The 19551-nt window shown below is 37.5% G+C and overlaps 1 protein-coding gene across 50 annotated transcripts in view; it reads right to left on the bottom strand.

Moving 5' to 3' along the window:
• RPS6KC1 (ribosomal protein S6 kinase C1) overlaps positions 1-19551 on the bottom strand; it is a 215008-nt gene that overhangs the window by 32907 nt on the left and 162550 nt on the right. For 38 of the 50 annotated variants that reach the window (XR_012432978.1, XR_012433030.1, XR_012433032.1 and 35 more), the window contains 4 exons: positions 13184-13231; positions 11472-11604; positions 668-2263; positions 307-396 (listed from right to left, as the gene is read on the bottom strand). Coding sequence is in view for 45 of the 50 variants with exons in the window: in XM_074036223.1 (XP_073892324.1) it covers positions 307-396; positions 668-2263; positions 11472-11604; positions 13184-13231 (1867 nt within the window). In the remaining 5 variants the exon portion in view is untranslated. Of the gene's footprint in view, positions 1-306; positions 397-667; positions 2264-11471; positions 11605-13183; positions 13232-16134; positions 16240-19551 lie in introns of those variants that run through there. The other 12 variants (XM_074036293.1, XM_074036285.1, XM_074036326.1 and 9 more) reach the window with 3 other exon arrangements.

Below are 19551 nucleotides of genomic sequence, written 5' to 3'. Positions count from 1 at the left end.
TCAGGGTATTTAAAGGTCCCTGTAAACACTAAGAAGCTAAGACATTTCTAAGAATTCACTGCAGTTCTTAGTGAGATATAAACTCATTTAACAATAATAAATATATGGACACACATACACATATATACCTATGAATTACTTAATTGGTTCAGCCCCAAATTTTCTTTTTTTGAAGGGTTAAACAGATAACCCAATCCAACACATATGTAAACTGCTAGTGAAAGATACAAAAATACAACTTCTATAAAGAAATGAGAGCTGCCGAATCACTTTTTCAAGTGAAACATTTTAGGAGATTGCTCTAACCTGGGGCACAGTACATTCTCTCTATGGCATCGCTGTCACAGGAATCTTCAACCTCACTCCACCTGCTAAAATACGTTAGCTGAATGTGTCCTAAAAACAAAACGACAGGAGAAATCAAAACATTTTTCTCTTCCATTTTCTGCAGAAGTGAACTGTAATTACTCCTTTTGTAGCTAAAAACAGTATCATTAAGAATAATGGCATCATTAAGTACTAGAAGCTATTACTGGGGGTGAATTTGCTGCACTGATAATGAAGCTCTAGACAGGAAATGAAGATACTAATTACAAGATAAAACGCCTACTCAGTTAATTGGAAGCAACAGCGAATAAAAAGAAATGCATTTGCAAAAGTTCCTGACCTCTATCATTCAATAAGATGTTGTTTGGGTTCAAATCGCGGCACACAATTCCCTCTCTATGTAAAGCATCAAGGGCTACCACCATTTCAGCTGCCCATCTTTGAATGCAGCCCTCTGGGATGTAAAACCTGGAGGTTAGTGCTAATTTTTTATCAAGGTCCTCAAAAATCTGATGGATTTCCTTGTCTCCTTCTAGCGCTAAACCACTTTCTCCCTTAGTCTCAGAGTCTCTCTGGAATAAAGAAGTTGGTTCCTCTTTAGCCAAATCATCAGTCTGATCTGTAAACAGCAATACTTCTTCTGTTTTTAAAGTGTCTGTGCTTGCAATATATTCATTAGCACCTGAGAGTGGACTACAAATATGGAATAAGCTTTCTTCTGTGTTGTTTGCAGTTACTGCTGACTCAACCACTCCAAGTCCTTGAAACCTAGGATCTGAGCTGGGTAACAAAGACATATCTCCTGAACTACTATGATCAACAGCTGCTACAAATAACATCCTGGGATCGTCCTGAGCATAGTGTTTCTCTGTTATCCTACGAGATTTGGGCCCAGAGGGATCACTCAGTTCCTCCATGCCTTTCTCCTCATGTGCTTGGCATTGTTCAGTACTAAGTCTGAGGCATAAAACGTCAGGGGCTTCCAAGAGTTTGTTTTCTATTATCCCTATATTGGTTTGTGTAAACTTAGTAGGTCCCATTGCTGCAGCTTCTCTTGTTGGCTCCAATTCACCAGGTAAATTGACAAGAAGATCAGGTCTTCCTTCATCAGTACCACTGACATCATCAAAAGCAGCATCTTTAAATGAAATAACTGGCACTGAGTCATCTGAGCCCCTGCTAATGGTGTCCTGAGCTTTAAACTCTATCTTGCTTTCACTAGTATTAAAACTCCTAGAAGCACTGTCTCCATCTGGAAGAGTAAAGAATGGTTTCAAAGGTTCTGATTTTAGACTATACAATTTTTCTCCAAAGTCAAGTCCCAGGAGTTCACTTGCGCTATCCTTACTGTCTATCCTAAAGAATTCCATGGGGCTGTTTTTTGATCTACTGAGGGAATCTGATGTTCTTGGAGAACTAACTGCTTCTGGGTCATCGTTGGGGAAGAACTTCAGCTCGTGAGCTCTCAGCTGTGTGCTGGGGCTGTCGCTGTCAGCGGCAAGGTGTGTTGGGAAGCTTTGAATAGCTTTAGTATCAACACCATTCCCTTCAGTCTTCATGAAGGGCTCCTCATTCAAAGACCCTGGTTCAATCTTTTCTTGCCCATATTCATTGCATAATGTTAAATAACTAGTAGTACATTCTTCTTCTGAACTCGAACCAGAATCTGGCCACTTTGGAGAGCTATCTTGGCCATCATCTTCCTGGTTGCTGTCATCTTGAGAACTTGGAGTAAGACTACTCTTCAAAGGCAGAGCTCTAAGCACGCTTCCACCATCACTTCCTCTGGATTCAAAGCTACTGCTGTCCTGAGGACTAGAAGTTGGCTGCTGCAGGTGAACTTTGGCAAGTGTAGATTTTTTCACTTCCTTGATATCAAAGCTTTCTTCAGGACTTCTGTTTAGAAATTTACTGATATATGACCACAGTTTGCCACCTGTGAACAAGTATAACAAAACAAACAAAAGTATTAACATCTCCAAATTAACAGTTATTTATTTAAGCCATTAGAAAAGCAAAAGCTATCTTAAAAAATCAATCAGAACAAGTCAATAATACTCATTAATATCAAGTGTGCCATAAGATAAGCATATTTAATAAAATGCTTGTTATTGCTGAATGGTGAGTATGGTTTCAAGCATATCTCCTGATATCAATTTTTTTAAGTGATAACCTATTTCTTCCTTTGAAGGGAAATTAGTTATAACACACACTAATATGAAATTTCACAGCTAAAATTCTACTCTAAAGTTAAATATCATTTAGTCTTAGAAGCATCTGTTTATGTTCTGCTCTGTTTATATAATAATTTTTTCAAGCATGGCCCCTTGGTCAGAAGGAAACATATAAATAAGTGCTGTTTAAATTGTATACTACAATGGGGGGAAAAAATCAACAATATTATTATTCCATTTTGAAAATGTCCGGTCCAGGAATGGAGGAATTTGGCATGTGGCATATAATTATGCCTTTATAAATAACATATTAATAATATATTTCCCCTTTTATGCCCTGCCACATATGTAATATGTTGTATAAGTAAAGCTACTGAGGAAGATTAATTGGGCAACCATTAATGAAGCAAGTTATGGAAATTCTGACTGTGTATTCTGACATATATCTTTAAAACTAAAATCATAAAAATCACTTTCATGTAAATCAGAGAAATAAAAAAAAAATCCAGTATTTTACCAGCAATACTTGTAGTTATTATTTCACCATAGTTTCATCTTATTTTAACCATTAAAACACCTCAATCCCTTTTGTCAATTATAATGTTTATGTTAAACAATTATAGCTAAGTATCAAAAACCTGCTATAACAGTAGTGACTAGGAACAGTATTATAAGAAAGAATAATTAATTAAATTTGATCCAGAAATCTCAAAAGCAGTAACTGCAGAAGTATACTTTGTGGAGACAGAATTGCAGTTGCAAAGAAATGAAAAATTAAGAATGATGTGTTCAATGATAGGCTGGATTAAGCAAATGTGGCACATATACACCATGGAATATTATGCAGCCATAAAAAGGGATGAGTTCATGTCCTTTGTAGGGACATGGATGAAGCTGGAAACCATCATTCTGAGCAAACTATTGCAAGGACAGAAAACCAAACACTGCATGTTCTCACTCACAGGTGGGAACTGAACAATGAGAACACTTGGCCAAAGGGTAGGGAACATCACACACTGGGGCCTGTTGTGGGGTACGGGGAGGGGGGAGGGATAGCATTAGGAGATATACCTAATGTAAATGATCAGTTAATGTGTGCAGCAGGCCAACATGGCACATGTATACATATGTAACAAACCTGCATGTTGTGCACATGTACCCTAGAACTTAAAGTATAATAAAAATAAATAAATAAATAAAAATTAAAAAGAACGATGTGTTAAAAATAAATCCCTCTATTCATATAAAGAAGACAATTCTTCAGCACATATTTAGTGTAATCATTAACATCATATGCCAAGGGTACCTAAACCAGAAAATAATAATTGACAGTCAATTGCACGTGTAAAAAAGTCAATGGAAACATCAAAAATACCTCTTCCTACTTCACATTTCATTTCAAGAAATTCAATTAATACATATAGCACCTGACATGGTACCTAGCATAGAAAAAATGCTCAATAAAGGCTAATGGTCATAATATTAATCATAGAATTCTCATACACCTCTTTGTAGCAGTGATCTAGTTAACCATCTTCCCTATTCTATTTATTTAACTTTTTTTTTTTTTTTTTAAAGACAGAGTCTCACTCTGTAGCCCAGGCTGGAGTGCAGTGGCAGGATCTCAGCTCACTGAAGCCTCCAACTCCTAGGTTCAAGTTATCCTCCTGCTCAGTCACCCAATTAGCTGGGATTACAGGCATGCACCACCACAGTCAGCTAATTTTTGTGTCATCTTCCCCACTTTGATAACAGTTAGTGGTACAGGACATTATGGCATTTAACTTTTTCCTCTCATTTTTTTCTTAGCTAATGCTTTCTGTCCTCTTTAGAGTATATTCAGTGTTTCACATTTCCCCATATTTCAACTGAAGTTTAAAAGGAGCTATGCATTGAGTCTATATTCTTTAGTCTGTTGACAACAATACTCACATTGTCTTACCACAAATACCTACATTGTGTCAGTCTAACAATGCTTGAACCTAAACCTAAGATTCCTGTGTGCAATCCAAATAAAATGTCTTGGGTGGTTTTCAGTTCTCCTAGATGATGACTACTTTGAGGAAAGGATCAAGTCTTTTTCATCTTTGTATGTCTACTGCCTACACAATGTGCACGACATAGAAGTCACTGCTTGTCAAATCAGATGATGAGATGTACTGTATAAGCAGTACCTGCATCTGTAAAGTGCCACTGATCAGCAAGGAACGGTACCTTTTAATAAAGTTCTAAGAAAAGCTCCATTCATTGTTAGGCCAATTCCACCTGAATAAACTACTGAAATCTAAAATTCAATGTACTTAAAGTCTTCATTTTTGGGGATAATGCTATAACTACAACTAGATCCTTACTTTAAGTCCCTCCTGTAGCATTCTACCCTACTAACTGCTGCCTAATTAATCTTCTATTTCAGCACAGATCTTATGCCATTTCTGCATTCAAGAAGTCAAATTCCCTCCACCTACTGAATCATGTACCAACTCTGCACAGGCATTTGAACTCCTGAGTAATACAGTTACCAACCCATGATTTGGTCCTCTCCCCCTACTCAACACAGAATTCATGATGGGCTTTTCCTCATACCACGCTTACACTTGGAATGTTTTTTTCCTAATAGTTTCCCCAGTATCTGCTTGTGAAAATCTTACCTATTCTTGAAGGTCCTTCAGAATCTGTTTTCTTTTACCAATTTCTTTGTATCCCTTAACTGGACGCAATATATATCTTCTCTGAATCCTCTGTCATTCACCTTCATACCCTTTATGACATTTACAACATCATATTAATATTACTTTTATGCTTTTATTATCTCCTTTACGAGGCTGAAAAGTCTTAATAGCTGCAGGCAGAGGATTCTATCTAGCTTGTAAAACAGGTATTAAATAAATATTTATTAAACTGAGTTATAGAAAGATAATATCTTTACAATTTTTTTGAAAACCTTTCAAGGAAAAGAATCTATAAGTAAGAATCTATAAGGATCTATAAGTATAATGTCATTTTGGGGGTCATATGTTCTTCCAAAGACATATATTAACCTTAAAAAACAACCTGTTATTACTAAAGTGCCTAAAATTTGTCTAATTTTGGGACTATAAATGATACTTTTCTAAGTCTTTTTGAAGGACATAAAATTGTAGATATTGAACCATTTTAAGATATAAAACTAAAAATTCATAATGTTTAATTAAAATTCTTTGTCTCTCCTCAGATTTTAAATCTATTGGTTTTCTATAAGATTGCAAAGTTTGTTTGTTAATTTGCTTGGTCAGAATTAGTACTTAAATTTCATATGTATGACAAAACACTGCTATTGCAGCAATTAAAATCATCTTTTGGCCAAGTAATTCAACGTGGAAAAAAATCTGTCCTACATATAATTCTCAAAAAATACAACAAACAAAAACATGTATGTATAAATACATGTATTTATATTGAGTACTGGAAACAATGTAAACATCAATAACAGCCATTTGCAAATACATAGTGCTTACCATGTACCAGATACTATTCTAAGCCTTTTACATATACAACTATTTAATCCTCACATCAACCCTATAAGGTAGGTAATTAATATTATCTCTATTTTACAAATGAGGAAACTGAGGCACAGAAAGGTTAAATAACTTGCCCAAAGTCACACTAGTAATGGTGAGCCAGCATTTATATTCACACAGCATGGCTCCATAGTGCTTATTTTTAATCCCTATACTGTACTGCCTCTGTTAATACATACCTAAATATACTGATATATTAAAGGCGTCCAAGGTACACTGTTAAGATGGGGGAAAAAATGCAAGCTCAAGGCAATATGTAACACCCATTTAAGTTTTTTAAAAACAGACAGGTAGGGAGTGAATGCTTATAAACATAGAAAGTTATTGGAAGATATATGATAACCGTTAAAAAAGTGCCTATTTCTGGGGAATAGGTCTAGGCAACAAAGTGAATAGGGAGGGATAATTTTTATTTTTACCTTATAAACTTCTATTTTGTTTGAATTTATTTTATAAGTTAGTTTTATAATTTTAGAAAACTAGTTAATAAAAGGAGAATCATTTTACTCCTTGGGGCCTTAAGTAACTTGGAGAGAAATTCTTTTCTACCTCCTTTCTATTTTGTATATCCACAGTCAGAGACTTTTGCAACTTCTGTCTTTTAATTTGGTCTTTCATCTTTTCTCTGACTGACCCAGTATTCAACAATTATACACTGAGTACCTTCTAAATACCAAGTATTTTACTAATTCATCATACAGATGATGAATATTACATAATCCCTAAGCTGAGAAACTTAAACTCTCATGGCCTTGACTGAATACATTCTGCTTTCCCACCTTTCTCTCTCAAATAGTTTAAGAAAGGGCTTTATTAAAAGGAATCGTAAACATTTTAAACCTCTCTCCTAAAATCCTGCCTGATATATCCTAACTCTCTACTCAACATCACCTGAATATTTAATAAGCATCTCAAATTCACATGTCCAAAACGGAATCCCTGATTTTCCTTCTAAATTTACTTCTCCCACAGCTTAGTAAATGGAAACTACATTATCTCAATTATTTGAGCCAAAAACTTTGAAATCATGTAAGACAGAATCATGCCCGTTCTACCTTCAAAATACATTCAGATTCTAATAACCATTCTCCACCACCTATGCCAGCAGTCCCCAATCTTTTTGGCACCAGGAACCAGTTTCATGGAAGACAATTTTTTCATGGACGGGGACAGGGGTGGGGGTGAGGGTGGAAATTGTTTTGGGGTGAAACTGTTCCACCTCCGATCATTAGGCATTAGATTCTCCTAAGGATTGTACAGCCTAGATCCCTTGCATGTGCAGTTTACAATAGGGTTTGTGCTCCTATGAGAATCTAATGCCACTGCTGATCTGACAGGAGGCGGAATTCAGGCAGTAATGTTCACTTGTCCGCCACTCACCTCCAGGTACCTGTCTGTGGCCAGGGGACCCCTGACCTACACCACTAATGCCCTGTCCAAGCCATCAGCATTTTCACCTGGGGTACTGCAACAACTCCCAAATTGATCTCCCTGCTTTTCCTTCTGCTCTCCTACATTCTGTTTTCCACCAAGCAGCAAATGATCCCTATCTCATCAATTCTTTGCTCAGCATGACCCAATAATGTCTTAGCTCATTTAGAATAAAAGTCCAGTTCTTAACGTGGCCTATAATGCTATACAGGATCTGCCTGCCTGCCTCCTCTCTTCTCTAAGCATTCTTCCTACCGCTCTTTCTGTTCTGCTCCAGCCACACTGATCCTGCTGCTTCTTGAACACCAAGCACACAAATGCCTCTAAGCCTGTGGACCTACTTGTTTTCTCTTGCCAAGACATCCTTTCCTTACATATCTACAGTGCTCCCTCTCTCGCTTCCTGAAGGTCTCTGGTCAAATGTCCCTTCTCAATAAGATGACCACCCTATATAAAAATAGCAAACCACCCCTTCTCATCCCTTTAGCATTCCCTTCCCCTTTCCTTTAGTTTTTCTCCATAGCATATTTACCTCCATCTGTCATATATTTACTTAAATATTTGCTTATTGTCTGTTCTGCCTCTATAATGTAATGTAATGTAAGCTCCATGCAGGCAAAGTCCTCTGTTTTGTTCACTGCCAAATTAGAACTATGCCTGTGTCCCAGCAAGCACTCAATACATTTCTAATGAAATGAATTAAAAACGGAAAGAAAGAGTCCAAGACACTCACATAAATCATGAGTAGTTCTGTAAGCAATGGAAAGCTAAATCTACAAATCATAAATATTCAAAGCATTCATGTTATGGAGAAAACAACTGTTCAAGGTTTGCTTTCTCAGTAATAACTATTCGCACATATGAAAAGTTACTTTTCTATGACACAGGCCAACTTCCTAATCTACGGAGGTGTCACTGATGTGTAAAAGAAAACACACTGTTCATCACCCAGTTCACTGCACTGCTCAAGCCAAATCTGAGAAATTACTGCAGATTTTCCTCTTCCTAATCTCAAATCCATCACAGGTCCCATTGACTCTCTCCTCAAACATCTTGACTGGTGCCCCAGAAGGCTAAGCCAGCAGCACCTTTTGACTAGCCTCCAGTATTAGCCTTTTTACTGCTTCTATTTTTACCTTTCTACAACGCATTCCCCATACAAGAGCCAGTGACCTTTTTAAAATGTAAATCAGATTGTGTCACCCCTCAAGAAGTCCAATGGTTTCCCAACGCACTTGAATAAAAGCCAAAGTCCTTACTCTGCTGTACAAGGCTCCTGTCTACTTCTCCAACAGCCTCATGTACCAACAAGTGCCTCACGTTGTCCTCGCTCTGCTCCATTCCAACCAAATGATGCCTTTCTTGGTCATCAAACATCCCAAGTTTGTTTTTACACTCATCCCTGTACCTGTATCTTATATTCAAATGATTGTTTCTTTTGCCATTCAGAACTTCTCTTAAATGCCACCTTCTCAGAGAGGGCTCCCTCGACTACTTAATTCAACATAGTCCCCCAGTTGTTATCTGTTAGATCTCCCTCTGTTAAAGATCTGTATAGCTCCTGCCGGGCGCGGTGGCTCATGCCTGTAATCCCAGCACTTTGGGAGGCTGAGGCGGCGAATCACAAGGTCAGGAGATCGAGACCACGGTGAAACCCCATCTCTACTAAAAATACAAAAAAAATTAGCTGGGCGCGGTGGCGGGCGCCTGTAGTCCCAGCTACTCAGGAGTCTGAGGCAGGAGAACGGCATGATCCCGGGAGGCGGAGCTTGCAGTGAGCCGAGATGGCACCACTGCACTCCAGCCTGGGGGACAGAGCGAGACTCCATCTCAAAAAAAAAAAAAAAAAATAGATCTGTATAGTTCCTTTTATTATCCAATGTTCTCTTGCTTTTTGTTTTTCTGTTTGACTTTTCACAACAAGAATTTAAGTTTCAGGCCTGGCATGCTGGCTCACACCTGCAATCCCAGCATTTTGGGAGGCTGAGGCGGAAGAATCGCTTGAGGCCAGGAGTTTAAGACCAACTTGGGCAACACGGAGAGACCCAATCTCTACAAAAACTTTAAAACCTTAGCCAGGGATTACATGGTGCACGCATGTAATCCCAGCTGAGGCAGGAGATCACTTGAGCCCAAGAGTTCAAGGTTACGGTGAGCTATGATTGTACCATAGCACTCTAACCTACGAAACACAGCAAGACCCTGACCACCCCCAACCAAAAAAAACAAAAAAGAATGTTCTTGTCTTGTTCACCTAAAAAGCAGCCTACTATACGGTACATGCTCAATAAATTTACTGAACAGTTAATTAATCCAGAGTCTCTATTTGCATTGTAATTTACTATCTTTATATTATAAAACCATCTTAAAATTAAACAATAGACACCTAAAATGAATGGTCAAAAGAGACAAATTTTATGGTCATGTGACCAAAGTCAGGTATGGTCGATAGTAAAGAGGGATCTAAAATAGTAGAAAATTTAAAAGTCATAAGTCTATGACTTTAAAAGATTATAAAAATTTTCCACACTATTCAAGTAAAATCAATTGAAACATCAGCTTCAAGAGGTATAAGGGATAGTGAGAAGATGGTAGAAAAAAACTGAAAAATGATTTGGAGAAGGAAAAGGAAGAGGAAGAAGAGGAAGATACAGCTACAAATAACAGAGGTAAGCTAAGATTGAAAATTTTGCCATAGATAATCTCCAACATGAATAATCCACACTGGGTAATAGAATATTGACTATAATTACATTCATCCTACTGACCTTGTTCTAAATTATTATGGATTATTACTACGCAAGTTATTTTGTTCCACACCAGAGGTGGCTGTATTTCGCTATCAGATGACATGACCTCTAATTCAATAATGTCTGTAATGCACTGGTATCCTCAGATAAAAGCTGTCTATAATGTCTGAACAAAGGTGAATTAGTTATCCAATTCACACACACAATTAACTCTCTTAATACCTGAGAGACCATAGAGCCCCTTCTGAATTTCCTATTAAATACTGCATATGGAGGTCTTCCCTCCATCTGTAGTTATCTTGTGCTATACTTCACAATAAACAATATTGTTTATTGCCCCCATCAAAAATCTTGCATTCGTTAATCATATGAGACCTCATTCCAGAAAGCATTGACTTCTTTTCCTAAAAAATTGTATTAAATACAAATGTTATGCCTATTAGTAAAGTACAATAGTTATATAAAAATAATGGCTTCACGAAATATGGGAAACAATTAAAATTTTTTTACTATTTTACGAACACCTCTTAAAAGTCAAGTGGCAATATGTATTAAGTGAATTTATATTTATGTGTGTTTTCAGTCATCCTAAATAAAAAACTATTTATTTAAATTCAGGTATTAAAGGACAAAAAAAAAATCAAAACATAATATTTTTTGCCACCTGTTCCCTCTACAAAGAGCTGAAATTTCATAAACAGTTTGAAGGCAGAGAACTATGCCTCTGCTTTGTACCCATATGTGATGCCAATGGCTGTATTCATAAAAACTCAGATCAGAATAACTAGGTAACGTCAAATGTTAAACAAACACCCTTGACTTCTAAAAGAAGGAGGTAATTAATTAATTCTTCAGGGGATGCTTTTCATTTTAGTCATCTAACATAATGTATCCTTTCAGCAGGGAACAAGCGAACAAAATATCACTAAAATAAAATCTAGCTCTCTTACCACACATTCACATTAAAGTTCTCATTATATTAGGTAAATTTCATGAGAAAGTAAGTAGTGAAGTAAATCTACAAATGGTACCATAGTTCACATGAAATCTGCTGTTCACCTGGGTTTTCATTTTCCCTCACAACTCAAAGTAGGGAGGTAGAGCAGAGGAATAGGAAATGGTTTCTTAAACATGTTTCATATATTCTATCTGCTCATGAAATGACAGAGAGAAATTGGAAGCTAAGTAGGTGACATTCTTCACTGCATAAACAATCCAAACTACAAACCAACCTTCCGCATGCTGCAGCACAAGAAATACTGACTCCTCAGAGATGATGTACTTATGCAGACACACCATGTTGGGCACACAGCGGGGGATGATGGTCTTTCTGTTCCTGCTGTATTCACTGCTTTTCCTTAGACCCTGACAGAGAACAAAAAGGTCAGTTGTATCCTCAGTTGCCTTTGGAGCCTGCTGTGCTCTGTGTTTATCAACCAAACTAATCTATCCGAGTTACTCTGGGCTTCAGAGAAACCACTCATCTGCTGCTCTATGCCCCCCAGTCCCTGGAGGCTCTGCTGATGGCATCTGGCGTGAATCCAGAGAAGGAAGATGCCACAAAGCTGCCATTAAAATCAATTACGTGGGTCAGTGTTTTTATTAGAGATGCTCTCAAACTAAGTCATCAGGATGACACACAGTTATTTCTCTGTGACCTTTTCTTAAGCTTTATTTTACTTATCTATATCTTTAAAGCAGTAGACATTGTAAGACCAATGCAAACTCCTGAGACATAAAAGGTATTCTTAGATTAAGCAGGCAATTTTAAAATCCCATCCCCTAGAAGTGCAAACAATATTAAGTCCTCTTACAAGGAATAAGGTTTGTCTATTTTCTGGTGTCATACTCTGTTTTTAAAAACTGGGGAAATGTCAATGATAATGTATATTCACACACACACACACACACACACATACACACACACACATGTTTCAGTATGTGTCAATGTGACCTACTGCCATGCCTTATCAGCAAAAGAAAAAGCATCAGAAAAAGAAATATAAAATTAATAAATTCATCTTCTGAATGCTGTGAAAATGCTTAAATTAGGGTATTTTCAGAATATGTACTAGCACAGTCCATTCCAAACACAATTTCAAAATTTCAAAATTGAGGGTTCTTTCTCTCCTGATTAATTTAGTTATAAATTACATTATGCATAGAATCAAAATTGAATTTAGATCAAAAAGAGGACCAGGAATGTAGATAATGCTTTCCCAAAATACCTGTAACAAGACTTTAAGGCAAAATTTTAGCTCTTAAGAACTGTAGTGATAATCGAAGGTGAGACTGTGTGTAGTCTTCACGATTATAAAAAATGTTCTTGAGATGTATTTACACACTACACATTCAAACAACACAAAATGGTTCTTCAATTTATCCAAATTATTTCCTCCATACTCTGTATCAAAAAAAAAATTGTTAAATGCATGCTATCAACCATGATGGAAGGATAGAAAAAAAAAAAAAGGTAAATAAATATCAACAGAAACAACATTAAAGGACATTCAAAACCTAAGGGGGAAATATTAACTACTTAGTTAGCATTAACTAAATACTAACTAAAATATTTTCTTTCAGAAGCATAATTTGAAATTAAAATTTTAAATTCATTAAACATACAAATTTTACTTACTCTTTTTTTTTTTTTGAAACAGGGTCTCACTCTTGTTGCCCAGGCTGGAGTGCAATGGCGCAATCTTGGTTCACTGCAATCTCTGCCTCCTGGGTTCAAGCGATTCTCCTGCCTAAGCCTCCCGAGTAGCTGGGATTATAGGCGCCCACCATTACACCCGGCTAATTTTTGTATTTTTAGTACAGACGGGGTTTCACCATGTTGGGCAGGATGGTCTCGAACTCCTGACCTTAGGTGATCTGCCTACCTCAGCCTCCCAAAGTGCTGGGATTATAGGCACCGCACCTGGCTACAAATTTTACTTACTTTTAAAATGAAAGTCTGTTCTGTCCTTGTGTCCATTACAAGTAAAACCTACATAAAAGACATGAGTAATAATTTATTAACAATACAATGAAACATTAACTCTTAGCTTTAAACTAAACTTTAAGAGTGGGGCAGGGCTGAAATTTAATCCCCTCCCCAAAATTGTTCATTTCTGAATAATTTTTTTAAGTTGGCAAATTATAGAATCAAAATAACCTTATCCAAAATAGGTTTTATTATGGTTTTCTTTTCTAAAAATGACATATGTTAGAAACATTCCTGTTTCCTAAAGTATTTTAAAATGTATTTCTTAGAAGTAAAAGACATATTATTTTAAACAGAGTTTTCCCTCTTGGAACATATATGATCAACAGGAAGTGGCTCAAAAAAATTGTTCAAGTCTCAATTTTTTTCCTAAAATCTCCTATGTAGCAACTTGCTATAATGTGATCTCAATAACTCAGGCTCTAGCCTAAGGCATCCTTTTGGTACCACTTCACCCTGGATTCACCTTAACACCTCTTTCCACCAAATCCTATCAGCTCTGTCTTCAAAATGTATCCTGAATCTGAACTCACCTTACCATTTCCACAGTTAATACTCTGATTCAAGCAAAGACCAACTCTTACCTAACTTGTAACTACGGTGTCCCAACTGACCTCCCGGCTACCATCTGTGCTGCCCTGTGGTCTATCCTCAAAGCAGCAGCCAGGGTTTTCTTTTTAAAACATAAGTTAGAACATGACACTCTTCTTATCTCACTGAGAGAAAAAGCTTAAGCCCATAAAATGACCTCAAGACCCTTCATAACCTCTCACACATTGCCCCCTTAAACTACTCATTCCCACCCCTCATCTTGATGGATAAAATAAATTAACAGAAGTATGAAATCATCCCACCCTATGAAGGCTTTATTATTTTGGAAATACTACAATAGCAAAGATTGGTAAACTTTTTCTTTAAAGGGCCAGACTGTAAATATTTGGGGCTCTGCAGGCCTATGCAGTCTCTGTTACAGCTTTTCAACTTTGTCATTATACAACAAAAGCAGCCGCAGACTGAAATTGGCCATGGGAGGAGGATTTGTACTACAGAAATCAGCAAACACTGCAAATGAGCCTCTTCACCCTACCAGAGAGCTGTCAAATATCTACCAGCCCACCACTGGATAAGGAGAGACAGAAATTAAGGATGGAAAAAAAGATGTTAAGCTTGAAAAAAATAAAGAATTTTTAAAAGGTGAGAAGAAACAGAAAGGTGAGATGGGAAACCAGTTTGAGAAGATGGAAAATTCCATTTTAGATAATCAAGTTGAAAAAATAGTGACAACTTCATCTTTGTCTTCTGAGTGTCTGACCTACACTACTTAAATTTCCATTAATTTCAATACAGTATTCTCACAGGTACCTCATATCCTCTTCCCAAGGCCCTGCCTTCACCAAACAAACACACAAACAGCCTGCTTCTCCTCCTATAGTACTAAGTAAGACCATCTTCCATGCATGCTCTGAAACAGTGGTCTAAGTTACTGTGAACTCTCTCCTGTCTCCCACCTTTGGAACAAGTGACTGATCCAGTATTCAACAATTACACACTGATCACCTTCTAAATACCAAGTATTTAGAATCAATTCTAAACCAATCAAATCAATTCTACCTCCTAAGCACTTCTCTTATCCACCCTCTATTCTCTAATCTGCCATATTTTAAGCATTTACTATGTGCTATACTTTACCCATGTGTAATCCATATTAATCCTCCCAACAAGTCAATGATTTATTTTGTTTTATTGTATTTTCATTGAGACTGGGTCTCACTCTGCTACCCACGCTAGAGTGCCGTGGTGTGATTTTAGCTCACTGCAGCCTCAACCTCCCAGGTTCAAACGATCCTCCCACTTCAGTCTCCCAAGTAGCTGGTTCTACAGGCATGTGCCACAATGCCTGGATAAATCTTTTTTTTTTTTTTTTTCGTAAGACAGGGGTCTCACTGTATTGCCTAGGCTTGTGTTGAACTCCTGGGCTCAAGTGATCCACCTGCCTTGGCCTCTCAAAGTGCTGAGATTACAGGGATAAGCCACCAGGTCTGGCCCAGTGAAATAATTTTACCATCCTATTCTACATTAAAAGACATTACAGACATGTCTTCTTGTGGACATAGACATTCTTATTATGTAGAAGCTATAAAGGACGGTAACAGTATCTAACAAATGTGAGGATTTCAGTAAGATAATCTTATAAAAGTACAGCCAGTTGCTATTACTGCTATCACTATTATTGCTTCTTTTTCCCTGAAATGTTCCCCCAGCCACTTATCAAACAAGTATGCATCTTTCCATACGCAGCACAAATGTCACTCTCTCAGCAACACTGACTACTTTCTTCCTTTCTTCTGCTGTTTTACACAGCACCAACATCTATTATAGCATCTCTAACCCTTCAATTTGGGGGTCTGTCTCCCAATGAGACTTCAAGCTCTTTATGGGCATGCGATAAGGCAGGATAATGGGCCCCAAAGATGTTCATACCCTAAGAATCCCCAGCATTTGTGAACATGCTACGTTACTGGCAAAAAGGCCTTTGCAGATATAATTAAGGTAGGGACCTTAAAACAGAGAGATTACACTGGATTATCTGGGTGGGTTCCAAAATATCATATGAATCCATTTCAAAAACAGAGAACTATCTTCTACAAAAAGAAATGCAAAGCACAGAAATGATATGGCTGAAAGGAAAATCATATTCAAAACATGAAAGGGATGCATGGCTGCTGGCTCTCAGGTGCAAAGGCCCACATGCAAGAACTAAAGAGAGGCTTCTAGGATCTCATAGCAAGCCTAAGAAGGAACCCAGGCAACTTTTAGGAGTACAGAGCAGTCCTTGGCTGACAGCCAGCAAAGAAACAGAGTTCAGTCCTACAACTCTACGGAAAGAACAGAATTCAGTCAACAACCTGAATGAGCTTGGAAGCAGATTCCTCTCCTGAGCCTCCAGTAAGGAATATAGCCTTGCCAGCACGTTGATTTCAAACCAGCAACTGTGTTAGACTTCTGACCTATAGAACTTTAATAATTTAGTTGTTATACACTGCCAACTTTGTGGTAATTTGTTATGACAGCAATAGAAAACCAATAGCATAAAAATTATTCTATCACAGAATACACTGTTCTCACACAGTGAATGTTTAATAAACATATGGTTAGTGAATTCAAGTCTAAAAGTTTGTAAGGTAGATGACGACATGGGAATAGAGCTTAGAAAATAAGTCGGTACTAATGATTTATATTTGAGCATTCTCCATAAAGATAAAAACTAAAGACACAAGAATGATCCCACTGGAACACTTCCTTTATTTCAGGCACTCTGCTGGGCTTTAAGGAATTAAATCATGTAACTCTCTCAACAATCCAAAGAGGTAGGTATCTTTTATTAATCAAGTTTACAGATAAGGAAATAAACATAAAACTGTACCTCTCTGGAGTGCACTCTGAAACACTGGAACTTCTTTAACCTCAGGACTTTGTCCATACTCACAAAGATAATAAGTGGTAGAGGGTAGTCTGGCTCCAGGTTTCTTTCTCTTTAACTGCTAAGCTATACTATTTATTTCTGAATTTTGAAAATATACATAGTTGAAATATTGTGAGTAAATATGACAATAACCAAAAGTGTAGTGAGAAAAGTACAAAGAGAAAACACGGTGGTTCAGATGACAGAGAAAGAGGATGCTTAAGATGAGTGTAATCTATGCCAAACAACAGGGAGAAGCCATGAAGAATGAGGACTGAGAAACCATCACTGGTTAGGGCAGTTAGGAAGTCATATGTAACTTTCAATACAGCATTGTACAGTGAACTGCTGAGGATAAAAGCCAGATTGCACGGAGTTAATAATGAGTGATAAGAAAATAGAGGTGACATATATAAGCCTTTCAATAGTAAAATATGTCAGAAGAAGGAAAAACACTAAAACGAAATAGTGGGATCATCAGTTGAAACAAAGGGTTTGACTTTTATTATTTTTCAGATGGGATAGACTTATTCTTTCCATAGCTGCCCTTTGAGTTATAATCAACACAAATCTTGAGCCTCCAAAATATGAAAACACATCTGTGAACTTTAAGAGTTAAATCAACATACCAAGAATGTAAAAGGAGGCACCATGGCCCTCTTTCTGCAAAGGAGAGCTCAATAAACATATTTTGAACATCTGTTGAATCTGTGAAGACATTTAGTGTTTCTTCAGTCTCATTCGTTTTTATATGAGGTGTGACTTTTTTTTTTTGAGACGGAGTCTTGCTTTGTTGCCCAGACTGAAGTGCAGTGGGACGATCTTGGCTCACTGCAAGCTCCGCCTCCCGGATTCATGCCATTCTCCTGCCTCAGCTTCCCGAGTAGCTCGGACTACAGGTGCCCGCCACCACGCCTGGCTAAATTTTGTATTTTTAGTAGAGACGGGGTTTCACCGTGTTAGCCAGGATGGTCTCGATCTCCTGACCTTGTGAACCGCCTGCCTTGGCCTCCCAAAGTGCTGGGATTACAGGCGTGAGCCATCGCTCCCAGCCTATATAAGGTGCAACTGTTAAGTCACTTATCAGAAAGCCAATTCTATTTGAACAAGACACATCTATATGAAGTAGAACACATCTCACTAGGTAAAAGGCATGGAAGCTGTACAACCAAAGGAAAGAACTTCTCCCTATAAAAAGCCTCTTAATTGACTCAACAAAATATACCTGCATAAATCAGGAGTGATACCTCTTTACTCATCTCACTTAGCCATGAAGCATGAAGCAAATCAGATAAAAAGGTCAAACTGGCTGGGCGCAGTGGCTCATGCCTGTAATCCCAGCACTTTGGGAGGCCAAGGTGGATGGATCACCTGAGGTCAGGAGTTCAAGACCAGCCATGGCCAACATGGTGAAACCTCGTCTCTACTAAAAATACAAAAATTAGCCGGGCATGGTGGTGGGCACCTGTAATCACAGCTCCTCGGGAGGGTGAGGCATGAGAATCGCTTGAATCAGGAGGCAGAGGCTGCAGTGAGTTGAGATCATGCCACTTCCACACTCCAGCCTGGGCAACAGAGTGAGACTCCATCTCCCCCAAAAAAAAACAAAAAAACAAATTAAGATGGATAAACAAGGCTGGGAAATGCTGCTTTGTTTATATTTTCTTCTCCTATGAAGTTTGTGTGCAACTAGACAACGTTCACATTGAGGCAATAAACACAAGAACATATGTGATTTTTTAAAAATGTGCCCTTTGACTGTCAATTTCTCCCAAACAGGTGTTGGCTAAATGATTATAAATTGGCCTCTGGATACACCTCTTCAACTGAGCCGTACAGGGCTGGTGATAATATAATTAGACCCAAAAACATCAGGCTGGTGAATGCTTTCCATCTGTTTGGCAATAATGTTTAGTTAACAATAGTCTTTAAAAGAAGCACCTTCAACTTCAGTTCTTAAAGTTATTTATAGAGCCATTCTTAACACACCAGCACTCCTGCTAACAAGAGCTTTAGCCGCTTGGAAATTATTAGCCATACAGCTGTACACAAAGAGAAACGACTGCATTTAACATCTGTATCTTTCCAAATTTACACGCTTCAACCTCATTTAAAGTCATTTCTTAATGAACAGTGCTATGGTGCTGCATTAATATTATAGTTGCATGCACAAAGATCATAAGGAGCCAAACATTTTTTTTAATGCCAACAGTAGGCCAATCTGTAATGGAACTGTCAGCATAAAGGACAAAATAATAGCTTCTTTAACCCTCAAACAGAATTTGTTCATTTGTAGACTAGAACACATCAATTTAAAAACTGCTCATGGGTTTGCTCACCTTTATAAAGACAAAAATCTAATTTGTACTAGCTTGATACAATTGTCTTTCCAATAAAAGCCTCCTAAAACCATCTTTTATTTCATGATAAAACAAGTACTATAACTAAAACTGTCATGAAATAATTATCTTGGATAGCATACCTTATTGAAAGAATACAATTAGTGTGTTTCTCCCTTTCATTTTTCACACTTACTTATCAGCCCTATATTAGCATATGGTCTAACAGAAGAGATTACTTCATCTTTGCCCATACTAATACATGAAATAACAGCTCCTAACTTGAGCGAGGGTGCGGGGGGAGGGGAAGCAGACAACTTATTCCTTAAGGATTAACCTCATCTGTTCTTCAATTCCAGCAGCACAGTGAAACTTGCCCACTTTTCTTTCATAATAGTAGTAGGAAAAGCTCCAACTGATTACAGGTTAGAGTCTATTTGTTAACTAGAATTAAGAAAGGAGTAATATTTAAGTAGGCAACCATCTTTGCAAAGAAAAGAGGGAGAAGGGGTACATCAAAA

Source organism: Macaca fascicularis, chromosome 1 (assembly GCF_037993035.2).
Source record: "Macaca fascicularis isolate 582-1 chromosome 1, T2T-MFA8v1.1".
NCBI lineage: Eukaryota > Metazoa > Chordata > Mammalia > Primates > Cercopithecidae > Macaca > Macaca fascicularis.
This window is presented reverse-complemented; position numbering and strand designations above follow the sequence as displayed.